At 41.6% G+C, this 15,695-nt stretch overlaps 1 protein-coding gene across 3 annotated transcripts in view; it reads left to right on the forward strand.

Moving 5' to 3' along the window:
- Positions 1-15,085, forward strand: part of znf384a (zinc finger protein 384 a) — a 31,214-nt gene extending 16,129 nt beyond the window's left edge. For 2 of the 3 annotated variants that reach the window (XM_077009566.1, XM_077009567.1), the window contains exons 6-12: positions 3,855-4,021; positions 4,594-4,673; positions 7,910-8,134; positions 12,577-12,744; positions 12,976-13,054; positions 13,650-13,808; positions 14,182-15,085. In XM_077009566.1, the coding sequence (XP_076865681.1) occupies positions 3,855-4,021; positions 4,594-4,673; positions 7,910-8,134; positions 12,577-12,744; positions 12,976-13,054; positions 13,650-13,808; positions 14,182-14,568 (1,265 nt within the window). In that variant the 3' untranslated portion in view covers positions 14,569-15,085. The remainder of the gene's footprint in view (positions 1-3,854; positions 4,022-4,593; positions 4,674-7,909; positions 8,135-12,576; positions 12,745-12,975; positions 13,055-13,649; positions 13,809-14,181) is intronic. The other variant, XM_077009568.1, reaches the window with a different exon arrangement.
- The last annotated feature ends 610 nt before the right edge of the window (positions 15,086-15,695 follow it).

Consider the following 15,695-nt stretch of genomic DNA (forward strand, 5'->3'; position numbering starts at 1 on the left):
TCCATTCCTAATCCATATGGTTCAGAAGGTTTAGAAGTGTGTTTATAGGGATTTTATAACTTCTCTAATTAGCAAAACGGTTTTTTGCTGTGCTAACCTACTTGCACAAGGGTTTTCAAGGGTTTTCTAAACATCCAATAGCCATCTTACACAGTTAGCAAACACAATGTATCATTAGAACACTGGAATGATGGTTGCTGCAAATGGGTCTCCATACACCTATGTAGATATTGCATTAAAAACCAGATGTTTACAGCTAGAATAGTCATTTACCATATTAACAATGTATAGTGTGTTCATTCATTGAAAAAAATGCTTTAAACATGTTAAAGTGGCACGTTAGATGTTTGTATAGATGTATAGCTTGTACTTCTGTTGGTGCCATATCATGTTATGACATTTCTATCATTTTGATTGATTGTGTGAATGAAGGTTTGTATATGGCATAAACGTGGTGAGTATGTCAGTGTGTGCAGTCTGTATACACCGAGTATAGTGTGTGTGTGTGTAGTTGAACAACACCTTGGGTTTGTGTGTGTGGTGTGAGAGAGTGATTGTGATTGAAGCTGTGTATATAATATGAAAGAAGGTGAGGTGTGTGAATATCGGTGTGTGTATGAAAGTGTGCAGTGAGTGTATAGTGTGAGCATGTGTGTAGTAGAGGTCTGCCAAAAAATTGATTCATATATCAAAAATCGATTCTCATTTACTATGATTCAGAATCAATTTTAAATGTCCCAAAATCTATTCTAAGTCGTGGTGAAGTCTCTCGTTACGTAATTACAAATTTACGCGAGACTTTACGCAGCAAATTCTGGGACACACTCGTGTGCGGAAAAGTCTCAAAACAAATGGAGGAAAGAGATCTTCAACCTGTCCCGTCTTCATTAAAGGCAAAAATATGGGTTCATTTTGGTTTTTACCGAATGCCAGGGAAGACCGAACTTGACACAATGTAGCTCGTGTGCAAGGCTTGTATAACGTGGTGAGCACGGGAACGTCAAATGTCAAATGTATTAGCGAGAGGGAAACGCGCACAGCGACCCAGAACGAACAAACAAAACAACACGGAAGACTCAACGCGCAAAAGAATAGAAACAAAAACCGTGAGGGCACGAAGTAAATAGAAAATACAACGCGTGGAAAATAACACTCAACCGCAGAGAGACGGGAGAAAGAAGCAAAATAACAACAGTAACTAAAAAATAGCGAAGGATGAAAAACGAAACCAAGGATGCCAGCAAAAGTAAGTGGCAAAAAAATGCTGCAGCAAAATAAAACCAAAAATAAAGGCAAAACGGATAGGAAGAAATACAGGATTGGGAAAACTTGAGATGAGTCAGGAAGCGACGCAGGAGATAGATACTCGAATAAGTAAAGAGAAAGCATAACAGAGAGAGGTGGCGAGACACCATTAAACGAGAAGCAACCAAAGAGAAAGCAGGGACCTGGCTGTGTATGGTTACGCCGGTTTAGTCTGGGACTGACTCTGGTGCCCCAGCAACGGCTGGGGGAACTGCATCCGAACCAGGCCTGAGAGCTTGCAAAATTAGGCTAAAGAATTTTGGTAACACAACAAAAAGCATTTTATTTTACCAAAGCATTATTTTTGTTAATTAAAAATGAAAGACACTTTATTTTTTGTATTTGTCATTCGGTCTTGCAAAGCAGACTGTAGTAGATCATGCAGATTTTATAGACTGAAGCAGAAATTTTTATAAATCAAATCGTTTTTTGAATCGAAAATCGTTTTGAATCGAAAATCGATTTTGAATCGAATCGTGGCCCCCAAAATTGGAATCAAATCGAATCATGAGATAGTAAACGATTCCCACCCCTAGTGTGTAGTTGTAGTATGTGTGTGTGTAGTTGAACAACACCTTGGGTTTGTGTGTGTGTGGTGTGAGAGTGATTGTGAATGAATGTGTGTATATAGCATGAAAGAAGGTCAATGTGTTTGTATGTGTTTAAAAATTGGTGTGCAGTGTGTATGAGAGAGATGTATGTATGTGTGTGTGGAGTAGGTATGAAAGATATGTGTGTATGTGGAGTGGGTATGAGAGAGATGTATGTATAAATGTCTGGGGGGTGGGGAGTCATTAAAAAATAACTCATTCTGTCACTTCTTTACTTAGTGGAGAAGCCTTATTTTACTTATCGCTTAGCTCAGTGGTTCCCAAAGTGGGGGGCGCGCCCCCTAGGTGGGGCGCGGAGCTATTGCAGGGGGGGGCGCATAGCTTGAAAGTAAAACGTGCACATGTGTCAATATTAGGAATGCACTGATTCCGATATTAATATCTGAAAAAATTCTAGATCGGGTATCAGGGACAATGTGACCGATCCATAAAAACAGATCTATTCAGTCTAATTCTATGCTTGTATTGCTTGTTTTTCGGAGTTAGTTCAACCTTAATACTCGCGCTGGTGGAATTCCACTTAGTCCGTTTATTTGCTGGTTGACCAAAATAAACCTGGACTCCAGCAATACTTCACTGTTCATACATGAACTGGTGAGTTGTCCAAAGCTCATTTAATGCGTTACTTACAGAAATAAATGCAGTGGTCTGACTTGGTCTACGGCAGAAAGCTAAAAAAAAAAACAATATTCCATACGCGCGCGCAACTCGCTCCCTTAAAGAGACAGTACACATATTTCTGGCCGTTACATGCTTTGTGCTCTGCGTAATGTCTGCGCTTGCAAACTAGCCGCATATGTATTGCTGTTTCTCTTATTTCATCAAATAAGGGGGGCGCAAAAATATTCTCATCTACTAAAGGGGGGCACGGCAGAAAAAGTTTGGGAACCACTGGCTTAACTGAAGAGATGGTGAGAGAGATGACCCCTTGATGATGATTTTGGTGTAATTGTGTTTGGTTTCACACAAAAATGTTAAACACACTGATATTTGTGGAAGCCAATTCTGATTTTGAGAAATTTACATGGGCACCAAAAACTGCCCCATTGTTTCCTAAGGCCAAACAAATGCTCATAACTCTAAAACTAATTGATGAACATATGAGATAGGACAGAAAGGACAATATAATCATCTCTGCCATATAAAATTTAAATGGAACTTCTATGTGAAGGTCCTGTAAAGGATTTTATAGCAGTTTATCCAGAAGGACATTTTTCATGACAGCACACACTCATAACTGGCAGTTATAATTTGAAATTCTGAACATTTCACCATTCATTCCTTTAGGAAGTTTCAACATTTTTAAACCTAAATTTATTTCAAACTACAAATCTAATAGACAAAAAAACCAACAACAATAGAAAGTGTCTCAGAGCAGAGACCTTCAAAACGCAGTTTGAATGGAATCTGTACATTAAGCGGTTCTGGCTGTATTAATTGCAGAAATGTGTAGAAGAAGAAGCGGAATAATAAGAAGTATGAGTGATGAGAATAGAGGGCTTTTTAAGCCCTCTAATAAAAATGTGATTAAGACAATTTAGTTGTTTATTAGATAGCGGTGGAAGTGACAAATTTTGTCTTTTCAAATAGCATGCAATTATATAAGCATATGGATTTTTCATTTTAACATATTCTGACTTCTTTAGGTAATTATACCAATTTCTGACACCTTAAACCTATACCCTGAATGATACAGAATTGGCAGTGCTAACTAAAATAGCATGAGGGTGATTATAAGAGAAATGTCTGAGAAATGTTTTGGAGGGAAAATGTCTCATGAATTAAACCTGTGCTTTCATGTTCAGCTGAACATTCTGGGGACTCATACTGTTACTAGAGCCCTCAGCCAATTTTACAAAAACATTAGATATAGTTCTGTGTGTAATAGTAATTACTCCAACATTTTATTTTTTGTTTTACTACTATTTCCCTTACTAGATAAGAAGGAGGACGGCAGTGTTCCTCCGGCTGTTGTCATGCCAGCACCCTCAAAGCGGGGCAGAAAGAAGAAATCCATGATGTCCCGAGCAGGTCCTGTGACAACACATACCCTTACCACAGGAAGTGATGCACTGATTCTTGCACATTTAGCCGCTGGAGGGCAGGTAATTTTATTTAGTGTGTGTGTGTGTTTTGTTATACAGATCATTGTGTAACATTTTCTACTTGGATGTTCTACTCAAAATGCAATAATTTAATGCAAACATTTGATGCACAATTTTTGTAGTTTGCAAACCTAGTACATTACATTTAATACACCACAATGAGAACAAATGAAACGTAGTTTTCATTTTTTTTTTCTTAATTTTATTTACAAAATAAATTTTTTGTAAGGTGCTAAACATTTGTGTTAAATGTATATTGGTTCAATATATGTATTTTTTTTATTTTAGTAGATGTTATGTGTTATGCACAGAATGTCATTCTTGTTTGATGACTCTCCCTTTAAATGATATAAATATGGACTATTAGCTGGGATGCCCAATGGAGGATGGGTGTCCTTTTGAGTCTTGGTCCACCCAAGGTTTGGTCCTAATCCCCGCCTAGGGAGTTTTTCCTTGCCACTGTCGCCCCTGGCTTGCTCATTAGTGATCTGGATTCATGCGCTTCTAAAGTCGCTTTGTGACATGTGTTGTAAAAAGCACTATATAAATTGACTTTGACTTTGACCTTTTAGCATCACACTGCTGATCCATATGACCTGTCTAATGAGGATGAGGATGATCACACAGGCAAGGATGGAAACAAGTCATATAGGTACAGAAATGAGTTTGTGCCTTGTTTTTAAAATGTGTATACAGTGAACAACCTAGCTCCTAGGATCATGTAGGCGTGCAAACCCCTCCACCATGATACGGTGGTGATCCATGGAGGAGGTAGGGTCTCCCAAGGCAAATTGGTCCTAGGTGATGGGCCAGACAAAGAGTGATACAAAAACCCCTATGGAATTAATAAATATCATACCCTCGCCCGTATCAGGGTTATCGGGGCCTCACCCTGGAGCCAGGCCTGAGGGAGGGGCTCCTTGGCGAGCGCCTGGTGGCCGGTTTCTACCCATAGCCCAAAGGAGATACATGAGTTCACTCTCCCATGGGCCCACCACTTGTGGGAGAGGTAGTACTAGGGGTTTCGTGCATTGTGGATTAGGCGGGGTCCTTGGCATTCCGATCCTTGGTTACTGAAGCTGGCTCTTGGGATATGGAACGTTACTTCTCTGGTTGGGAAGGAGCCTGAACAGGTGTGCGAGGCTGAGAGATACCAACTAGATATAGTTGGGCTCACCTCGACACACGGTTTGTGTTCTGGAACCAATCCTCTCGAGAGAGGCTGGACTTTATTTTCTGGAGTTGCCCAGGGTGAAAGGCGGAGGGCTGGAGTGGGCTTGCTCATAGCTCGCCTGCTTGCTGCCTGTGTGTTGGGTTTTCCCCGGTAGACAAGAGGGTTGCTTCCCTGCGCCTTCATGTTGGGGCTCTGACTGTTTGTGCTTATGCACCAAATGGCAGTTCGGAGTACCCGGCCTTCTTGGAGACCTTGGAGGGGATACTAGAAGGTGCACCTTCTGGGGATCTCATTGTTCTGCTAGGGGACAGCAATGCTCACGTGGGCAATGACAATAAGACTAGGAAAGGAGTGATTGGGAGGAATGGTTTCTCCGATCTGAACCCAAGTGTCATTGGACTTCTGAGCTTGTCACAGTCTGTCCATAACGAACACAATTTTCGAGCACAGAGGTGTCCATAAGTGGACATGGCACCAGGACACCTTAGGTCACAGCTTGATGATCGATTTTGTAATCGGTCCAAGACCGTGTGTCTTGGACACTTGAGTGAAGAGAGGAGCTGTGCTGTCAACCGATCACCACCTAGTGGTGCGTTTGATCAGATGGCAGGCAAAGATGCCGGACAGATCTGGCAGTCCCGAACATATTGTGAGGGTTTGTTGGGAACGTCTGGCAGAGGAACTTGTCAGAAAGGTCTTTACTCCCACATCCGGCAGAGTTTTGACCGCATCCCAAGGGAGGCCAGAGACATTGAGTGTGAATGGGCCTTGTTCTGTGCCTCCATTGCAAATGCGCCAGACTGGAGCTGTGCCCGCAAGGTTGTCGGTGCCTGTCGTGGTGGCAATCCCCGAACCTGATGGTGGACAACTCGAGTAAGGGAGGCCGTCATGCTGAAGAAAGAGTCCTATCAGGCCTGGTTGATTCGTGGGACTCCGGAGGCAGCAGACGGATTCACGAGGGCCAAGCGGATCGCAGCTTTGACCGTCGCGGAGGCAAAAACGTGGGTGTGGGAAGTGTTCAGTGAAACCAGAGAGAGTCTGGTCGATAGTCGAATCTTAGTTACAAACAATTCCAGAGGAACAATTCTGTCCTGGTCATGGCACACTGGACCAGCTTTTTACCCTTTCGAGGGTCCTAGTGGGTGCATGGGAGTTTGCTCAACCAGTCCACATGTGTTTTGTGGGTTTGGAGAAGGCATTCGACCGTGTCTCTCGGGGACTCCTCTGGAGGTGCTCTGTGAGTATAGGGTACTGGGCCCTCTGCTACGGGTTATCCAGTCCCTGTACAAACTGAGCAGGAGCTTGGTTCTTATGGCTGGCAGTAAGTCAGAATGGTTCCTGGTGGGTGTTGGACTCTGCCAGGGCTGCCCTTTGTCACCGATTCTGTTCATAACTTTCATGGACAGAATTTCTCGGCGTAGCCAAGTGGTGGAGGAAGTTTGGTTTGGTGGCCTCAGGATTCCGCATCTCCTTTTTGCGGATGATGTGGTCCTGTTGGCATCATCGGGCCAGGACCTACAGCTCTCACTGAATCAGTTTGTAGCTGAGTTCGAGACGGCTGGGATGAGAATCAGCACCTCTAAAACTGAGATCATGTTACTCAGTCGGACATGGGTGGAGTGCCCTCTCTTAGTTGGGAATGAGTCCTTGCCTACAGTGGAGGAGTTAAAGTATCTCGGGTTCTTGTTCACAAGTGAGGGAAGGATGGAACAAGAGATTGACAGGCAGATTGTGCTGCAGCTGCAGTATTGCAGACGCTGTACCGGACCGTTGTGGTCCAGAGCTCTCGATTTACTGGTCAATCTACGTTCTGACTCTTAACTATGGCCACGAGCTCTGGGTAGTGACCGAAAGAATGAGATCGCGAATACAAGCGGCCGAAATGAGTTTTCTCCGCAGGGTGTCCGTGCTCTCCTTTAGAGATAAGGTATAGAGCACACTCATCTGGGAGAGGCTCAGAATAGAGTCATTCCTCCACGTAGAGAGGAGCCAGTTGAGGTGGTTTGGACATCTGGTCCGGATGCCAACTGGTCGCCCGGCATGTCCAACTGGGAGGAGACCCCGGGGAAGACCCAAGACACACTGGAGAGATTATATCTCTCGGCTGTCCTGGGAAGACCTCGTTATCCTCCCAGAAGAGCTAAAAGAGGTGGCTCGGTAGAGGGGAAACCTGCCTCTTGGCTTAGGCTACTGTCCCCGTGACCCGAATCCGGATCAAGCTAATAAAATGGATGGATATACAATGAACAAATAATGGAAAACCCTTTCTGAAAAGAAACCCTGACGTAAATAAGTAACAGTCTGAATAGCTACATGTCTCGTAAAGTTGACTTATCAGTAAACTGATATGTGAGTTTTAAAAGTGACATTACACCACCTAACAGAGTACCAAAAGAAGCCCAGTAGTCATTTAGCGATCACAAAAATGTAATGTGTGTAAAACATAGTGATACAGCAAAGTGAAAAAGTTGAAGCTTACTCTACAGACTTACACAGCCAAATGATCCTATGGTCTTAAAAGACAATTGAAACCTTTTGACATATTCTTAATAAAACCTGTGTTTTGATTCTTTAATGATGGGTTGTTCTTAGAACTGTCGATTACAGAGTTTTTCATAGTTTTTTTTGTATCAATCATACTTGTATCAAACTTGTGTAATCATACTTGTATCAAAAACAAACATCCTTTGACATTATTTGACTCCTCAATCCAGATGCCGGATGTGTGCTGTGACTTTCTTCAGCAAGTCTGACATGCAGATCCATGCAAAGTCGCACACAGAGGCCAAGCCCCACAAATGCCCTCACTGCTCCAAATCATTTGCCAACTCCAGCTACCTGGCCCAGCACATCCGCATCCACAGCGGCGCCAAGCCCTACACCTGCTCCTACTGCCAGAAATCCTTCAGACAGCTCAGTCACTTACAGCAGCACACACGGTATGGGCCTCTTGTCTGTGTATGCATACGACATGTACGAAAACGTTTGTGTTTGCGTGAATGGCACATATACAGCATTAATTTAACAAAAAACAACATTTAATATACCGTATTTTCCGGACTATAAGCCGCTACTTTTTTCCCCACGCTTTCTTCACCTGTCAGGGGGCGGAGCAGAAAGTTAATCAGGTGGTAGGTCATAGTTGTAAATCAAAGAAGAAAGTGCTCATTTTCATTTAGCACATGCAAACATCAGGCATGACCGATAATTTTTTTCAAACCAACATGTGTTGGGCCAAATTCCGACTCCCTGGCAGAATCCGACTCCCATCGTTTGCACACGCATAAAGACGCTACAGATGATATTCAGGAGTTACAGTGATTATAACTTAGTTCATTAAGCACTCTAGTTTTGTCCTAACTAGATATTTAGACATAATACTGCTGTAAGTCATGTGGTCAGAGGTGAACTTTGGTATAGCCAGTGTTTTTTTAATTTTTATTTTAATTAATACTCTTGAGTCAGTGTGGCTTTGGACATAGATAATGTTGTGCCGTTTGCTGTGATGGATAATTAAAGTCTAGCTCTTATTTATAAATACAAACGTAAATCGGCAATATAATCTGTAGTGTCTTTTTGCGCGGATAAACGAGGAGTCAGAATTCGGGACAACACTGGCTGACAGCCAAATTTTTCGCATGTGAAATGCTACAGGCACCGTTCGGAATCTGATCAGTTCAGTTAAATGTATTCAGTTCAGTAGATATATGCGGCTTTTAGCCCGGTGCGTCTTACAACATTTTCCTTTTGTTTTTTTTACTTTGTAGGTGCGGCTCTATAGTCAAGAAAATACGGCATCTTTATTGATATGTTTTGTGCCCTTTATGGAAGTATCGTTGATGGAAGAAGTATATGAACCATTTAGAAATTATTGCGGCATGTTTTATTAGCAAAATTTTCAACTAAACAGTCATACACATCAGTTAGAAGGTAAACTGGTTCACTATAATTTTGGAATTTAGTACCTAAATGGCTTTTTAAGGTCACCCCATAGCAATTTAATGGGAATGAAAAAGGACTATGCCCTTGGTCATAAAGCAGAATATCCTCTGTTTGAATTGGTATGTAATTGACTCCAGAATTTCTGATTGCTTTTGTATTAACAGCCCCAATCTCTTGTTGATTTCATATTACTGACAGGCAAACTGACATTCTGATGTAAAATGTCTTCCTACATCTAGGAAGTGTTTAGTCTGTCAATGATTGTAAACCATTCAGGCTCTGAAAAAGCCAAGCAGCCACACCCAATATTCCTTCATTTCATGATTGATGTTTGGTGATGAGCAGTGTTTTATAAACTGTGTCCAAATGTTTTCATATGTGCATTTACCAAATACTAAATTTTTTCTCATCTATCCACAGAACATTACTTCAGTAGGAATTAAGTATATCTTTGTCAGGTTTTCTGTTGGGACTTGCTGCCCTGCACAATTTCAAGTTTTCTCCATCCCAATACAGCTGATCCCACTTGGTAATTAACTAATCAGTTGGATGAAGTCAGTTAAAGAAAGGAAAATTTTAGTCTGAGGAGGGGAGGTGGTTCTCAGAACAAAAGGTGAAAAGCTCTGATCTAGGTAATAATCAAACTTGAGAGGGAAAGCAATATCTTTTTGCTGAAAAGTGGTTTCATTCATTGGCATTCAGTACCTATTTCGGTCTCCAATTACCTCCAATGACATGTTTTATTCTATAGGTTTACATTTTTCCATTAGTGACATTCTATTCATCAAACCATATATTTAGTAAAGACACGGCTGTGTAATGTCTTGTCTTTGTTGTTAAGACTTTATTTATTGACTATTTGTACTATTATAACTGAAGCCATAATTGGGCAGGATACATTTCACATGGGGAGGTGGGGTAAGGTAATTTTATCATATTGCTCAGTTTCTATCCAAATCCATAACGTAAGTCATTTATATGAACTGCAGGCTCCGAAACCAGTAAAGATTCTAGGAACTTTTTCTGCTATAAAAGGTCAAGTACAAATGCAAATAACTGTTTTTTTTTTTTACCCCTGTCATGTCAGTAAATACTTCATCGTATTCTGTGAGTTCTTGCATTTTTTTTCTTCATACATAGAAACCCAAGTTATTACTATAAGCAGGGGGGGGGGGGGGGGGGGGTGGCGAACGAAAGTTGTTGAGCGGGGGGCGAAACTAACACTCAAATGGGTGGTGAACGTAACACTCGTCTGAAAATAAATTCTCCGGTTTAAAATATAGTCTCCCGTTAAAATTTTTTTGGCATTTGGGTCCGTATCCAGTTAATCAGGAATGTGATTGGGTCCGGACAGGACGGCGTTCGGGTCCGGATCCGGACCGCGGTCCGCCATTTGGTGATACCTGTTATAGGCCGTCCCATTACAGTATTGTGTTATAAGAGCCCCTCGGTGTGTCTAATTTAGCAGCAGAACTAACCCCGGAAAATATAGCAACTAAATACAGTTTTCATTTCAACAGCAAAAGCAATACAGACAAAGCCTTTAATAAACCAAAAATCAGCACAATGCTTAAAAATTTTATAACATACAAATATTTTACACTGTATAATACACTACATTTGAATTTTTATTGTGAACTCTACTCTATTTACTCTACTCTGTTTGTTTGTCTGTTGGTTAGCAGATTAGCATGTTTAGCAGTGTTTCTAAGCTCATGGTGTCCAGTCTTATTTGCAAGATTTTTGTTAGAATAAACACCAAAGAAATCATCTCAGCTGGATGTATGATTGTGTTTACTGGTGAGGGCGAGTGCCTTCTAACTCTAAAACCTCACTCCTCATTCTCCCCTTTACTGCAAGTTGCTTCTTGTATAATATGCTGGTCCTCTTGCCCATGGAAGTTGGGGAAGATATGTTGAAAGGACTCCTGACACCTGTTTAAAAGTCCTGGTACATAAAAGCACTAGATAAATAATGTTTAATGCATATTTCAAGCAGCAAGAATGTTTTATTCTCATGACCAACAAATGCTATATATTGCATGGATTGTTTTGTGTAATAGCAGTATGTAAATCGATTAGCCATTACCGAAGTAATCTGTACTGGTATTTGTAATTCAGTGCAAATCCGTCAATCTGAACTTATCTGTACAATGCAGGCATCACTATATAATCTGTTACCATAGCACTGGTAATACAGTAAAGTACTTTGGACTGTCATGGTGGTTTTGAAGCACTACACTACTTAAGTGTGCTCACCAACCAAAGCCTTCAGGGTTTCCTTTTTTTCTAGTTTTTTGTGTGTTTTGGTCATGGGTTTGATAAGAGTTTCTCTGTTTTTGTTCCTTTCCATCCTTCTCTCTTTGAATATCAGCTTACCCATCTCAGCCCTACTTATTTCTCTCTCTCTCACACACACACACACACACACACAGATTCTGATTGACAGTGACCAGAGCCGGAGTGGCTAATCGGGAGATTCGGGAGGATTCCCGATGGGCCGGCTCATGTCAGTCTCTAGTTTGAGCCGATTGGGAGGGGAAAATAATTTTGGGCCGGATTTGGGCATGAAACTCCCGGGCTGAAAAAGTGTCCCACTCCGGCCCTGACAGTGACTGAAAATGGCCTAGTGAAAGGGTACTAGAGAAAGGATACCTTTGTCACCTTTGTGACATGTATTTACATTTACATTTGTGGCATTTGGCAGACGCCCTTATCCAGAGCGACTTACATTTTTTTAAATCTCATTTTTATACAAGTGAGCAATTGAGGGTTAAGGGTCTTGCTCAGGGGCACCTCAGTCATGGCCTCAGGTCTGGGAATCGAACCCACGACCCTCCGGTCACAAGACCAGTTCCCTACCACCAGGCCATGACTGCCCTATTTACTTGAACTCAACCACCATTATTTGTTCCATGTATGATCATTTTCATTTTTAAGTCTTTTGACCTCTTTAATATTTGGTCTCTGATCTTCTCCTTAAACTTGCTGTGTGATATTTCATGTGCTTTGCCTCTTGCATTGATTGTGTTTTCTGTCATATTTCCATCTCATTTTAGCCTCCTTTCCTCTGTTCCCCCCTTTATCCGATTTTGTGATCTTATTTTTTAGGACAATGAACCATGATACAAAATCATTGCAGGTGCCAGTAAACCTCTCACCTGACCTATGACCACACACATAGTTAGGGAAAGAAAGGTGGAAGGATCAGGAGAGAGAAAATGAGAGAGAACAGGATGATTGTGCCTTGTGTGTGTTTGTGTACTGCGTTTCATAACTCAGACACAGAACCGAGCACACTGATGTACTGCAGCAGTCAAGTTTCACACTATATATTTTGTGATCTCATGATTTGATATATAGACTGAGTGGTTTCTATAAATCTCTCTTTTCTCTCTCCTTCTCTCTCTCTCCATATCCCTCCCCTGAACCCTTGGTAGAAACCATACAGAGAGCAAACCGCACAAGTGCCCTCACTGCTCCAAATCGTTTGCCAACTCCAGCTACCTGGCCCAGCACATCCGCATCCACAGCGGGGCCAAGCCCTACACCTGCTCCTACTGCCAGAAAACCTTCAGACAGCTCAGTCATTTACAGCAGCACCACAGGTAACGGCCAGGGACAGCTAGAGTTAGCACTGCCACATTTCCCAGCTCTCTGCTCCACCCTCTTTCTCCAAAGTCTTTCTTTCATTTTAGCATTTCTTGTGTTACTCATAAGAAAGTTAAAATGTTGTAGTCCACCAGGGACTATTAGTTTACTGAAAACAGTAAAGCCACAGAGGGAGGTTTTTTTTTGGTAAATAAACTGAGAAGTGCATTGCTATTTTTATTTGATAGGATCCACACGGGTGATCGGCCATACAAGTGTTCCCATCCTGGCTGTGAGAAGGCTTTTACCCAGCTCTCAAACCTCCAGGTAACTTGCCTTTTTTTAATGAGGGATCATTAGAAATTTTACTTCTTTGCTTGTCAAAAATGAGTATTTTTACACTGTGCTTGTTTTGTGTGATGACTGAGTGACCCTGTGATGCCATTACATTGTTAATCAATTCTGATTTACCACAGTGTCTAGGTTTTGTGAATGTACTGCAGCAAACTTTTATTATATGACTTGGGGAGTTTCTTAGGATGTTTTTTCTCTTTAGTGCAGTAAACATGAAACATGAGCAAACATTTCATTAAATGTATTTAACTTGCAGTTTAGGCCTTTACATGGTAATGCAGTACCTTTCTGTTATGTAATCCACCTGTTTGCGTTATAGCTGCAGAGTGAACACAAGAAAATCTGATACATTTTACACATTTGGACTTCTTTTTATGTAAAAATATAAGAATACAATAAATTTAAATTGTGCTGTCAGATTTGCAATCACCAAGGACATTGTGATGGCAAGACTGAACATTAGACTAAGTACCTAAGTACAGTATGTATTTGCATGTTAGCATTATATATATATATGCTAACATGCAACTGAATTCAGTTTAGTTTAATATTTTAATGTTCTTTTCAGTCTCATCGCAGACAGCACAACAAAGACAAGCCGTACAAGTGCCACAACTGCAACCGCGGTTATACAGACGCATCTAGCCTGGAGGTCCACCTGTCTACACACACAGTCAAACATGCCAAACTCTACTCCTGTGGCCTCTGCAACCGAGCATATACTTCTGTAAGAACCTTACCGAACCTATTAATTTATTTGTCAGGTTGGGCTGTGGAGTATATGGGTAGAACCTTCATACCAATAGAACAGCAGTGTAATGTTTGACTACAAAGCTTTGCTACCTCACTGTATAAAAGGGTACTTCACTGACTTTTTTAAAGTCAGTACTAATCTCTGAACACATTTGTTCAGAACATCTACATAGAATCCAGCTAGTAATGCTTATAACTGGAGAAAAAAAAATTCTAAAACATTTTTAATTACACTTCCAGTCCCATGCCAAATGTTTTACCAGCCCCTGAACCAAGCTAGCCTAACCTCACTTATCTGCTCCCCTACCACCATGTCAATTCTGTCTCTGGCCATCTCTTCTTCACAGGAGACATATCTAATGAAACACATGCGAAAACACAACCCAGATCCCCTGACTGTAGCGGCCGCTGTAGCAGCCCAGCAGGCCCAGCAAGGCCAGAATCCAGCTCAGACCCCAGGAAGTGGAGGCGGGCGGGGCCGGGGCCGAGGCAGGGGTGCTGGAGCAGCTGCCTCCGCTGGAGCAACAGTCCAGGCACAGAGCCAAGCCAACCCCCCGACCAATTACCCTGTTACAGAGGGAGTCCCCTGCCCCTTTGACCTGCACCAGTACAAGACGGTATCAGCCGGAGAGATCCAGTACAAGCCCGTCAGCGTAGCTGACTTGTCGGCCCACAAGGACCTCTGCCTAACTGTCTCAACCTCTGCCATTCAGGTAGAACACATGAACTCATAGAACAGAAATGGAAGGAGAGTCTCAAAGGTGGACTATGTCAAAACAAACAAGGGAAAAAAAAACGCAAAACAATAAGTGAATCGATACTGCCTTGGATTGATACATACACACACTCTAGATGCAGAAAACAAGATGAAAGGCTGAAAAAAGTACAGCATGATGGTCACTCCACTGAAAACAGCTGAATTAAAGAGGTTTGACTTTGATTGGCAGCAACAGCATAGGAAAATAGAAAGTGTTCAAAGGAATTACTGGAGGATTTGATTGTGAAAATGTTCACTGGATGCAAAGAAAGGTATGGATGCATAACTGCCAAACCTGGCTGTGTTGTGCTCAAAGGTGTCGTATCTCTCACAAGGCTAATTCTTTGGCTGACTTGTTTTTTAACCTAGCAGGAGTATATCTGATTTTACCTGTTTAATTAGATGATCCCAGTGTTTTAAAAAAAAAACAAATCATGTGTGTTCCTGCCTGGTTCAAACGATAGTCTGAAGCAGCACATTATTAAATCCGAATAGCGAGATGGTTATTAATGCAGAACAGTGAGACGGTTATTAATGCAGAACAGTGAGACGGTTATTAATGCAGAACAGCGAGACGCTTTATTAATGCAGAACAGTGAGACGCTTATTAATGCAGAACAGTGAGCCAGTTATCGGTTCCCGTCATGTGTTTTCTATGTAAAGTTACGATACCAATTCAGACCAGACAGTTGTCAGATCTTGCTTACTGGCAAATTATTTATCACATTTTAATGTTTTTAATTCAAGGAACCTAATTGCCATCTCCGTTTGAAACATTTAAGTAGGGATATTGTTTCAATAATCAAATTCTGGATTTTCAGTACTTTATTTTCAGGTGTCTGTTGTTGCTCTTGATTTTTCTTTGTATCCAATTAGCATTTTCTAAAAGAGTGAAAAATGCTCAAACAGTGCCTTTGATTTCACTTCACATCTTCTGATGTTTAGGACAGGTGGTGGCCAAGTGATTTGACACAAAGTTATACATGAACTGTCTGTCACATGGTCCACAGCACGTCAACCAAGGTCTCTTGGGTATTAACATACATTGGTCCATTTGAAAGCACAAAGTAGCACATGTACTGAACTATTCATCATTGAACCTGA

Source organism: Brachyhypopomus gauderio, chromosome 6 (genome assembly GCF_052324685.1).
Source record: "Brachyhypopomus gauderio isolate BG-103 chromosome 6, BGAUD_0.2, whole genome shotgun sequence".
In the NCBI taxonomy this organism is placed as follows: Eukaryota; Metazoa; Chordata; class Actinopteri; order Gymnotiformes; family Hypopomidae; genus Brachyhypopomus; species Brachyhypopomus gauderio.